The 12741-nt window shown below is 44.2% G+C and overlaps 1 protein-coding gene and 1 long non-coding RNA gene across 2 annotated transcripts; one reads left to right on the top strand and one right to left on the bottom strand.

Moving 5' to 3' along the window:
- The first annotated feature begins 5341 nt into the window (after positions 1-5341).
- Positions 5342-6133, top strand: LOC124654441 (probable CCR4-associated factor 1 homolog 11). The gene has a single exon (XM_047193442.1). The coding sequence runs from the start codon at positions 5342-5344 to the stop codon at positions 6131-6133; it is 792 nt and encodes a 263-aa protein (XP_047049398.1).
- Positions 6134-6800: 667 nt separating this feature from the next.
- Positions 6801-10876, bottom strand: LOC124683019. Its single transcript, XR_006996532.1, has 5 exons — positions 10779-10876; positions 9867-9963; positions 9329-9517; positions 7571-7707; positions 6801-7026 (listed from the first exon to the last, which is right to left on the bottom strand). It is a non-coding gene; the product is annotated as an uncharacterized LOC124683019 (long non-coding RNA).
- Between the last annotated feature and the right edge of the window lie 1865 nt (positions 10877-12741).

Here is a 12741-nt window from a genome sequence, read left to right as displayed (position 1 = left end):
TCGTAGAAATGAAGTCACTTACATAGTCGTAGATGATGAAGAACCGAAGATTGTGAGCTTTTGTTGACATACCTTGATGCCGCACCTCCGGTCCAATCCGATATCGAGAGCGAGATTGAAATTGAAGAGAACACCACATCCTGGGGAAAGGATATGATGCTCACTTTCTTCCACATGATCCGTGGGAAAGGATATGATGCTCACTTTCTTTCACATGATTCGGGGGAAAGGATTCGTATTTTAACTTATGATGTTAATATTCAAGATGTTGTTCGGAGATGATATATCCTAAAAGGTCCATGCCAAATTGCCAACCATGTGAGCATGCTTTCCCAACAACAAATAAAAAGGGTAAAAATCGACACTTTAGACGATGTATTCTATCACGTAAGACTCTTTTCATGTTTTGGACTATCTATATTGTAATCGTGCACATTTGATATATGTATTGAATTTCAATGTTGACAATCCATTTTTTTTATATATTGTTCATTACTTTATTTGGTAAACGTTTTTCACAATGTGGGAGACGCAAAATTTTTTTTTTTTTTAGGTGTGCCCCCCCTCCAATTTTTTCCTGCGTCCGCCACTGGATAGAGCCCAATTGAGGATTCGATTTCGTCTGAGGATTTCACTACGGCATTAATTGGCAGCCAGCGAGTTGATCCCTCGCTTCGCCGGAAGTTTCCCGTGCCCCCAGACTTCTCACGCGACATGGCTGGCCGAAGCAGCAACACATCAGAAAAAATGGAGGGGGCCGGTGTGGAGGAGGACAACGCGAAATCCTTCTTCAGCCGCATCGCCCTACCAGCATCACCCACTTTCCTCTGATGATCCCGTGGCCCCGCCCGCGATAGATCCTCCGGCCGCCGCATTCCTTTGCTCGCTGCCGACGCGCCCCCGACCTCCGGCTACTTCATGAATTTTGCTGCTGCCCTGACTCGTTCCTGGTGGCGCCACAGCAGCGACGGCGTGCACGAAGGAGAAGATCACAGACGCGTAAGGATTGACGGGAAGGCCATCAAAGCGATGTGCGGCGGGCGTGTCAGCGTTTTTGGTCAGCTTGCTGCTCCGTTTGCTCTGCAGGTCTCTCAGTTTCCTTTTGTGCGCAAAAGCACAAAGCAGTATCATGATTTTTGCCATTGATTAATTAGCATGGTTATTCAGGCAAAACCGTGCTGAAGAGGAGTGTATAGTGTATACAATGCACTATATTATGAAAAAATGGCCGCCGTACTTTGCCAAAGACTGAATTTGAACACCTGCCATGATTGACCAGCTATCTCAAGAGCCGGACCATTGCTATCAAAATGTGTTGATTATTGCTAAAAGAAATAAGCTCCACGAATAGAATTTCTCAGAAATCAGCATGCACAATGCGAGATCATGGCCATCCCTGTCAATAGTAGGTTTTGTTGTACACTTATACTTCAGCGTTACATGTAATAAGCAGAATTCGGAAAGCAAATTTTGTAGTCACCTCTCACCTGCGCAATGTGACATTGGCAAGGGTAAAATTATATATATATATATACTATTGTTTCCCGTAATATGTTTTGCACGTTTGCTTACACTATTTCTTCTTGGCCCGTTTATATTGTATATTTCTTGAAAGCAATTAACTGCAGTTGCGGATTTTTTTAAATAAAACTCCACATTATGAAAATTTCGACATGTAGAGAGAGTTGTGCGTTCCCATTTATGCCTTCAACATTCTTAGCCAACATGTTTAGCACACAAATAGTTAAATGTGGAGGCCATTGACAAGTATAGAATCCACTTTGATGGACTGGAGTCTTGTGCTATTTGGTGTCATGATATATTTACCATTAATTATAGTAACAAAAAATGTACAAGTGGAGGGACGGTGTCATTGAAAATAGGCCTAATACTGAGAGATGTTCCAGATGGATGAACGTATGATTTTGATGTTTTATGGTTATACTATTTAAAATTCACAGCAACGCGCGAGTATTGTGATGTTATGGCACTAGTGGAAAATGGTGCTTTTGCACCGGTTGGTAAGGGCCATATGCACCGGATGTCCAATCGGTGCAAAGCATCCGGTGCAAAAGGCACCCCCCTTTTGCACCGGTTGAGTTGCGAACCGGTGCTAAAGGGGGCACCACGTGGCGGCCCCCGGGCGCCCGACCGAGAGGACCTTTAGCACCGGTTCGTAAAGGGTCTGCCGCGGCAGGAAAATATCTCAAAACGCTGCCGCGGTGAACCCCGCTACCGTAAAAAAAATTCGAATTATTTTTCACTCCCTCTTTTTTTCCTTTTTTCAGAATTTCTAATATTTTAGTTATTTCACAAGTTTAGTCTCTAACTACCCTTATCTCTAGTCTAATTACTTACTCGTGCTCAGACTTCCCGCTCGATCACCCATCCTCCCACTACTCTAGCACTAGCACGCTTAACTTTCAAGTTCCTTTCCATCCCGCATCCAAGTGCTTCGCGCGTATGTATGTGATAGTAGTATCGTATCAATCCTATTAACATATCGGTCGATGTCATATTTCTTTATTGTTCGAATTTCAAATAATTCTTTTAATAAACAAAAGTAATGATATAATAATAATCTTGAATAAATAAATAAACATTAACTTTATAATTTGTATTATTTTTATTTATTTTTAATTATTTTCAATTTTTTAATTTTTTTGCCAAACCTAAAACCTGAAAATTTGAAAAACTTATAATTTGCAGAGTGTAATCTTTATGCAGGATGCAATTATTAATTTTAATTTTGAAAAATAAGAAAATATATAAAATCCTAAATTTCTAGAAAGAACTAAAATCTTCCTGCTTTCATATTTTAATTTGGAATTTTGCGAATCTAAAAATTGGCTAACCGGGTTAACCCCGGTGAATTCGGATGTAACTTTTTCCCACGATGATTTTGATATATTATACGTTTTTTTACGACGTCGTATGCAAAAGTTAATGCGGTTTTACCATTTTTCAAACTTTTTTTGCAAAAAAAATTGAAATTCAAATTTGTTAATTTTCCCTAATAGTAGGTTGTGTAACATACAGGAATCTCAAAAGATTTTATCTTTTAAATTTTTTGAATTTTCTATCATTTTCTTTTCTATTTTACAGTGTTAAAAAAGGCGATCCAGGGGAGGGGGGGTGGAGGTGCGTGGGGAGCAGAAAAACCTTTTACACCGGTTCGTGTTACGAACCGGTGCTAAAGATCCCGCACGAACCGGTGCTAATGCCCCCTGGACGTCCAGAACGCACGAACCGGTGCTAATGACCCTTTTCGCACCGGTTCGTGCCAAATCCGGTGCAAAAGCTCTTTGGAGCAAAAAACCAAAGCCCTTGTTTCTACTAGTGTGGTTATATTATTTTAAATGCGCAGCAACGCGCGGGCATTCCGCTAGTAACGTAGTAAGTATGTAAAATATTAAAGCCACAAATTCCAACAGAAACGATGCGATGGATCGGCACGAGCCCACAAGCCTCATCTCTTATTTTCTTCTGGCACCAAAACGAATCGGTTAGTCTTCTAATCTGAACCAAACAGGGTATCGTAGTGAATTCTAACACATAGTACATATGTGATTCTATACTGTCTTGTGCGACTCCGTATTTCCCATAGAAATTGACTAGCACAGTACCCGTGCGTTGCTACGGCGCCGCCATTCTCGGCAACAAACTCAAAATACAATTCTAAAAAAATAATAACAATAACAACTTTGAGCTAGACAACATAGTCTAATATGGTTAAACTTACATGAGCAAAGCAAGACAATCCCAGATAGATGACCTCCTGGCTTCTTAGTTTTCTGGCGTAATTCATCTGAAACACTTGATACTCTCATAATTTGACTTCGTATAATTGATTGACCCGTGTTTTCCTCTAGCGTTGGCCTCCCATAGATGTAGTTAAAAAATAGATGACACGACACAATATGTTATCTTTAAGCTAATGGAAGTTTGCAACAATTTGGAAACATGAATTTCATCAGTCATATCAAAAGACGGATATGTGTTCTAATAACCCAGATAAGAAATAACACTAATATATGCACTATTTACTCGCAGATGAAGGGAGAGAGAAAGCCAATAACTTAACATAAAATCCTCGCATGTTTCTATTAGAAATCTGCAGACCATCAGTTTGGTGTGGATGATGACCAAAACGCTTCATTCGTTTATTGAATAAATTTAGAGTTTGATAGCGATTAGGAGTTCCAAATCGCTCCAATCTCTACACAATTGTTGGCCGTTACAAAAGGGAATGGCAGATATATCTGCTGCAACTGCTCCCACGGCCCACTCGATATCTGTACTGCTCCTTCGAGTTGAGTTTCAGAATAAACAACAAACAATCAGATTGGGGTACAGCTATATGGTACCGATCCTGAAGTGCAAAGAGCAAAGCAAGACCACATTGCAAGTGCTCCAGCCATCGTAACGCGAGGCAGACTGGTAGTGCACGTCGCCGGCCGGCTAGGGAATCTGACTACTGACGCACTGAGCGAATAGGAACTGGGTCGATGGGCTGCCTACCCGGTTGGCAGCATTGACTCGTGCGTGATCGCCAGGGCCGGCGTCAGGCAAAACATTAGTAGGGCACCAGCAATCTCGCGAATCCGTCGCTCAGATTTCGGCCTTGGTGCGGTCGTCCAGGACGCCCTTTAGCTTCCTCGAGTCCGGCGGGATCTCCGGCCCCCTACCCAGTCGCCACCGCCGCTCGCGGGGCTGCTACTGCGGCCTCTTCCCGCCGCCCCTCCTCTGCATCTGCCCCTCTCATGGCGTCCCATCCGGATCTGACGGGGACGTGCTAGGGATCGGCCGGCCGGTGCTCAAAGAGGACCGAATTGAGCAAGAGATTTGGTTTAGTTTGATCGAAGGTTTGCAGCCCTATTTATGGCCAATGGACGCGGTGGCGGTGCGGGGTCGAGGAGGGTGGTCGATCGGAGGCACGTACGACTCGCTCGCTCGGCCCATATTTTCCTAGGCCCACTTCGTTCGCGCGAGTTTATCTGAGTTTTAACTAAACGAACCGGTACGTGAGTGGCAGTTGTGCAGTATTATGTGTTTTGGTGGGAGGGCAAAACGGTTTGGCAGAAACCTTAGCTCCTTTATTATTAGGTATAGATATAGATTTGCTCACCGATTACCATCCGATCCGGACCGTGTGTCCGATTCCCGCTACAACTGTTCAGACAGTACTATATATACTCCGCCGCCGGAGTACTCACAACTTCAGAAGAGGTTGACACTATAGCAGCGGAAGATCTTCGAAAGCAAAACAACAGCAACGCACAGTCGAGTCATGTTTTCGATGTTTCCGCGGCCGCCGGCTTCTTTCCAAGGCCCCGTCCCCATGCCGGCGCCACACGTCCCCGTCCTGGTGCACCCTGTGTGGGGCTGGAACTTCCACCAAGAGGCCGCCAGGCTCCGTCACTTTGCCGAGGGCGCCCGGTACGTCGCCGTCAACGTGCACTACCCGGGCCTCGTCCACCATCCCGGCAAGGACCAAGACGCCCTCACCGACGAGAAGCGCTACCCCATCCTCAAGTCCAACGTGGACGCCCTCAAGCCGCTCCAGGTCGGGATCGCCGTCTGCGACCGCGACGGCAAGACCGAAGCTTGGGAGTTCAACCTCCGGGACTTCCGCCGCCACTCTGATCCGCACGACGCGAACTCCCTAGCCTACCTCGCCGGTCGTGGCCTCGACATCGACACGTTCGCGAACCACGGCGTCGACGCCTGGAGCCTCGGCGCCATGCTGCTGAATTACTCAGGCCTCATCGGGCACTGGCGCGGCCTGTCGTGGGTCACCTACACGGGAGCCTACCACGTTGCCTACCTGCTCAAGATCGTCACCGGCGGCTGCCCGCTACCGAACGACGTGGCCGGGTTCGTCGGCGCCGTGCGGCACTTTCTGGGCGACCAGGTCTACGACGTCGCCGGGATGGCGGCCGACTGCCCGAAGTTGCCCGTTGGACTGGAGCGCATCGCCGCCCACCTCGGCTTCCATCCGCCCTGGAACAGCCCCAGGCTCGCCGCCGCCGCCGGCGTACGCGCGCTCCAGGTGTTCAGGAGCTTGGAGGACGGAGAGCTCCGAGACAAGGTCAGCCGATACAGAGGTCTGCTTCAAGGCCTGCATCACTAGTTCGATCGGACACACACACACCAACGATCGATGTCCGTGTACTGTTTGATTAGTTTCCTAGTCCAAGTCTAGGATTAGTACTGTCGGTTAGTGTTTTTTTTTTTTTTTTTGGTTTCCTTGTACCATGTCAAGCAACCGCCTATTTGGGTGCTATAAAAAAAAATCGAAAAACAACCGATGAAGCCTATGGGCAGAGAAAAAACATACTCCCTCCGGTCTCTTTTAATTGACTCAGATTTAGTACAACTTTGTACTAAATTCGAGTCAATTAAAAAAGACCGGAGGAAGTATCTTTTCTGGTGGCTTCTATCTGCTCGTCGATTCGGTTCAGGTGTGCGAAGTGGCAAAGGAAATAATATGAGGTAAGGCGGTGAATTTTTAGATACCACTTGTAAGCTTGCACGTGCCACGTACGTCTTATTTAATGCAAATACACATACTAAATAAGTCACACTTTCTATATTGTGAAGTTATATGTACTGTCTCGAAAACTTTTGAAAATATTTTCCTTATTTATTTGAAACAAATAGCTATAAAATAGTCTAATCCATCACACAGATAAATCTCACATAGTGCAATGGGGTTTACATGGCGTATACAAACTTTGCATTGATAGCGGTCATCAACCAGAAGCACGATAATGGTGTGGTACACAAATAGCAAAGAATAGTAATGAAATAATATATATTCTTCCTCATGTAGTACTATGATGAATTACCCTCAAATTAACAAAAATAAATCGGTGAGCATCATCTAGCCAGATCACTCATACATGTTAAGAGCTCGAAATTCATATGAAAGAAATATGTTACAAATCCCCTTATTGGATTGTCAAACATAACCATACCATGTCATCCTTATATCACCGCACTCTATCTGTCATCCAAAGGACCCTTCCATTCAAATAAGAAATCTGTCAGTCTTGCAATAGGCACATGAAAGAACATAAATCTCTCTCCAAATTTGATACTTTGTATCTTTTAGAAATGAAGTGTATATGTACAAAATAATGGTTTGGCAAACCTGCACCGCAGTGCACACTGCCCCTGCACTTGTTGGTGCTCAAAAGAAATAGCAAAGCTAGAAACCACAAATGTTGTTTAAAGTGGTGGACAAAGTAGAGCATTATTATATTGTCATAATCATAAGAGGTGGAGAGTTTTCTAAGGTACCCTCCCATGTCTATATTACAGTGTAATAGATCAAAGAGCAACATCAGTCAGATTCTTTTGTACAAAAATCCAAGACAATGTTTTAGCGTGAAAGGTAAATATAATTATTTCTCTCATCCTGATAATAAATACTCTTCACCTAACTGGCAACAACCTACTGTTGGCAATATATCAGTCCTATCATAAGCAAGAATTTTACAAACTTAATCATGACTCATGACATGGGCTGAAACTTCTAATTAATGATCCAAAACAAAAATCATACCATCATTTATTTGTCTGCAGATAACAATGTTAATCATTTCTTCTGACATTTCCATTATGCCCGGAAAACATGTAGTTCTCTGCATTTGTTGTATCCATCCATCTTCAAGGACTTCCAGTCCACAAATAAATCATTCTCTGCATCAAAGATGGTTGCCTGATTAGGAACATGTTACTTGTGCTCTCCAAGTATTACCTTCTTGGCATATTGCTACTTTTTTCAGAAAATATTTAGTCAGGATGTGAAATACCCATGATATTTGAACCAATAAGCCTAATTTAATATAATATACTGACCATCTTACATAATCAACTTGGCTCCTAAAATTAAAACAAAAATGCACACAGGTAAAAGGTTGATATCATATAATTTCCGGATTTCAAGGAAAGATATATCAAATCATTTGCTTTCAAGTGATCCTTGTGTAAGGGGAAATATCATGCTGCTCATGCCCTTGAATGATTAAATTTAAACCACACTATATAACTTTTATAGCGCATCTAAACCAAAATGCAAAGGTTAATCGTTGACGGGTGGAGACACTGCAGATCCCGCCTGACCAAGAGGTCATCATGGTCGGCATGCTCATAACAGTCGGGAGTCGGCGGGGGCGACACGTTGACCTCTACGGAGCTATCTTCGTGTACATCCCAGTCGGACAAGCACCCGTCCGCGCCGTCAAAAGGACTACACTGCAAGGCACATAAAAACACCGAAGACATCTTCCCTTCACGCTGAAACCAGTTGCCACACAATTACTTTATATGCAATCTGGCACCGTTTAAGTACATGTTGTGCGAACAGTCGTCAGCTACCGTGTGTGAAAGGAGCATGTACTGGACAGTGCCATCAATTTTCCTTCATGCTTCGTCAGTCGACGATAACTGGATCGCGGCAGCTGGCCTCGATGACAGATGGGGAGAGAAGGACGCCCTTGACGGCAGCGTCGGTGACGGTAGAGCAGGATGGCGGGGCGCGCGGGCTGTGGAGGAAGACCGCCTAGAATGACAGGATGGAGGGCGACTGCTGAGGAAGGTGCGGCAGAGGACGATGGTGATTGGGAAACGACGGGAAGCTTCGGTGGAGGTGATCTGAGTAACACGCAGAGGCCAACGAAGGCGGTATTTGCGGGGAATTGTATGTTTAGCGGATCTGGGAGGTGCTAAATATGTTGAGGTACTCAACATGGAAATGATCTGAGCACTTGGGTTTTGATGGTTTAACGGCTGAGATTAAATGTATCCCACACAGTTCTTGCTTTTATATAAGTAGTAGACAAGTAGACATAGAGATAGAGATTATACATGGAGCTTTTACAACTCAACACTTTGACCAGCACCTTAATTCTCATGCTTGATGAGAATCAGATGATGAAAATGGAATATCGACTATTTACTTATCCCTTTATGAACTAATGACACTTCAACTTCCTACCAACGGATATTTTATTCTAGCTTCAGGCCTAGCACATCCTTGCACCTCATAGATTATCACAACAATAGCATAGAGAGGGGGATGATTATGATGACAAAGCGAACATAGAAAATCTGGCTCAGACAAGTTTAGGTGTAACCAACAGTAGATCAAAGTAAATTCAGGTGTGTTTATTTCTGGTTCATATGATAACTAAATGAACTGAATGCATGTCTAAGTATATATTAAATTAAATGCATGCCAAGCGTAAAGTTATATATCATGTCAACCAAGGATTTGATGGAAAGCTTGTAATTCACTATGAATACAGATAACCTGAATTACCACATGTTATGAATCAACATGCCTCCAAATATCAGAATAAATATTGCGTCAGCAATATAAAATTTGTAATCTCTATGGCTCCCTCCCCTTTCCTCCATGTTGATGTTCATTCTGAATATTAAGAATGAGATAACCAGAAAGTTCAGTAGTATTACTTTTGACCTTTCCGGGCATTGTAAACCAAAGTTCCTACATCAATTGTTTAGAAGCTATCAGAAATACAACATCATATTTTGTAGTCTGAAACTTTCCAGCAATTAAAGAAATGTAAAATATGCAACATGTATAATCACCAGTTGATATGGTCACAATACATGGAAAAGTATTCTTGGGTGCGTACAATTATTTGAACAAAATGGGAAAATATCCTTAAAAGTGATTTTAGCTCCTCATGACATTCCTATACTGCACCAAGGTACCTAGTTTCATTAGGAATTTAGACATTGTTCCCACAAATCAGAACGAATAAAATATAAGGTCCCAACAGATCAGTTTTGTACATTTGATAGAGAATGCTCGTCTAAACCTATGTCAATACCTGAAATACCTGAAAGCATCTGTACTTTGTACCCAAATGAGGAAGGTCTAGAATGGCTGGAGGCAGTTGAACCAGGCTTTTGTAATGGGTTTAAAACCTGCCGCATCAGAAAATCCAATGATCAGATCAAACCCTCTCCACATACAATATTTCTGAAAATCCTCTTAGGTGATTTGTGCATAGTAAACTGAACATTAGCACATAACTTCATCTAAGTATATTAAGAACTGTTTAAGGAAACATCAAAAAAATACATGAGTTAAATATGCGGAACATTAGATAGAGGTAAAAAATGATAGGCTTCTAAGGATAGCATTTGGGACGATCATGGAAACATGAAAAGGAGTTGCTAGAGAACATACAAAGAAGAATGCTTACTTGTACGGAGTATACAATAAGTTCGATAGCAGGTGGGCATGACTCAACTTCTCAGTGACCAAATGTCGAATTGACAATGCCACAACTTCATAAAAAAACATTCTGATTTCGTGGCATGTAGAAAATCTACATTGCTTAGCTCCCGTTTCAGGATACAGTGTTGGCAAAATAATACACTCTGAAGAATAGTGTTTGGATGAAGCGTTAACTAATGACTGAAATACGTGCAGATGTATGGATTGAGAGGGAATACCATGTTAGGAATACGGATCCGATATGCTTTGCAATAAAATTTGAATCATCAAATGTGGTTTAATAGATTGATGTGCAATTCTGTATCCACTACCATCATGCGGACACCCAATAGTCAAGTTTACAGAGCTTCAAACAAAAAGTCAAGTTTACACCAAACCAGATCGTGTGGAAGCCCTGACCAAAAACCAAATCCAGATGCAGAAAAAATTAACATGAGCATTCGTACAGAACTGAGTCAACAAGAGAAGAACATGAAGTGGAGGGAGCCGGAGGATTTACCTATCCCGCTGCAGGTCAGATAACACGACGATGGACGGAGGGGAGCTTCCGATCCGGTGAGAGCTCAACACATCTTCCACCCATGTGAGATATCTGCGGTCACCGGGGAGGGCTACGGCGGGAGTGTGGGAGCGCTGCGCTGGGAGCCTGGGAGGGATGCGACGGGAGCCTGGGGCGGTAAGGCGGCCACAGCGGCGATGGAATGGCGGCATCACGGCCTCACAGAGAACTGAGAAAAAAACACGGAATAGACCTGGAACGTTAGATAGACTGGATTAATGGCTAGGATTGGTTGGATCAGACCCTCTGGGTCTTTTATTAGTAGTGGTGAAGTAGTAATAAGTATTTTTTTTTAAATACCTAGTTTCTTTTTCGACTCGAAATCAGTGTTACCGTGTTCACCAAAAATCAAGGTAGGGCGGCTGCCTTGCCTAAAGGGGAGATTCGCCCATGGGTGTGCGTTCCGGGAGGGGATGTGATGCAGCCCGACCTTCGTTCTTCACCGCATCATGTGCGTCAACGCCGACACGTCACGCAAAGGTGAATCTTCTCCTTTATGCGTGCCTAAAATTGTCTCTCATGAATGGTATGCTAATTCATCCTCTGTCGTATATATCACCATGATAGGAATACATCGCCAAGTACGGAGGAAGTGAAGGACGCCACGGATGCTCGAGAACTCAAAACCGAGGTCGTGGAAGCATGGAAGAAAATCCAGGCGCAGCTACACCGGAGTCTCCGTCCTCGCCGACTCACACCGGACTCTCCGGACCATGAAGATTAAGACCGAAGTCTCTGGCCTACGTACACGAAGTCTCCGGACTAAGTGAAGCCCCAGCCACAAGTCAATTCGAGCCAAGACCCATGTACCCCTTGTATGCCTAAACTATCCCTCCTTAGTGGCTACCGATATATAGGCTCCCACCTCCCCCTTCATTAGGTAAGAGTTGAATTTGAGAAAACCCAGACTTATGCCTCCACCGTCTCTTTAGGATTAGGGAAACCCCCTCCTTATATTATCAAATCAATTGTATCAAGGCACCCCACATATGATTGATTTTTCATACTTGTAATTCTACCTCGGTCTCTCACTCGTGTGAATCTATCGATCATATACCGATCTTTCTCTCAGGGATTCAACCTCGTGTCTTTCCCTCGAGAGATTCTATCGGGATAGTGGTTCGGACTATCGGGAGTAAACCGGAATTGTATCGGGTTGGTGTGTGTTTTGTGTGCGTTCATCGAGTCCTTCGCCGCGTTCTTCGTGTTCATCCCTCACCCCTCATGTTCTTGGTCAATTCATGAGATCGGGCCACACAATCGAGGCTTAGCCGTCATCAGGATGTGCATGTCAAGCCAGCTGTAATCGATCCAGCTCTTTGCTTGGATGCTTACCTCTTGTAACGTGTGCATGGCGGTAGGGGCAAAGCTAACAATTTGTAATCATAGTAAGGTGAAGGATTCACGTTTGTCTTAGTGGAGGCAATCTCTTACTAGCGCCTCGCGGCGGACGACCGTCACTCAGCAGAGCGGTCTGGTGGAGACAGCGGCGTGCAGTCGTTAAGGAGGCGGCAGGTGATCGTTGCTCGGCAGAGCGACATGGAAGATATGATAGAGTGTTGTTGTCGGCGAGGCGATGAAGGTGGATGATCATAGATGGGAGAGGTGCTACCAAGGTGAGGTACCGGGAGTCTCGTTAAGATCGTTGTGAGGGAGTTTCGTCAAGGTCGTTTTCGAAGGAGTCCAGGGTTGTCACCTTTCGGCGACCGCCGCCGCTCCTCTCGAAGAAAGAGAAGGTGATGCCTCCCTGTCACCACCACCGGGCACCTTTTCCTCGAGCTCCCCAAGCAAAAGAACACATTGCAATGGTCGTCGGAGAAGGTGAAGGAGAAGGCGCAGTTGCGATGGATGAAAGACCCACGGTCCGCGGACGTGTCGGAGCTCACCCAAGATCACTGCTTGT

This window comes from Lolium rigidum, chromosome 1, assembly GCF_022539505.1.
Source record: "Lolium rigidum isolate FL_2022 chromosome 1, APGP_CSIRO_Lrig_0.1, whole genome shotgun sequence".
Classification (NCBI taxonomy): Eukaryota; Viridiplantae; Streptophyta; class Magnoliopsida; order Poales; family Poaceae; genus Lolium; species Lolium rigidum.
This window is presented reverse-complemented; position numbering and strand designations above follow the sequence as displayed.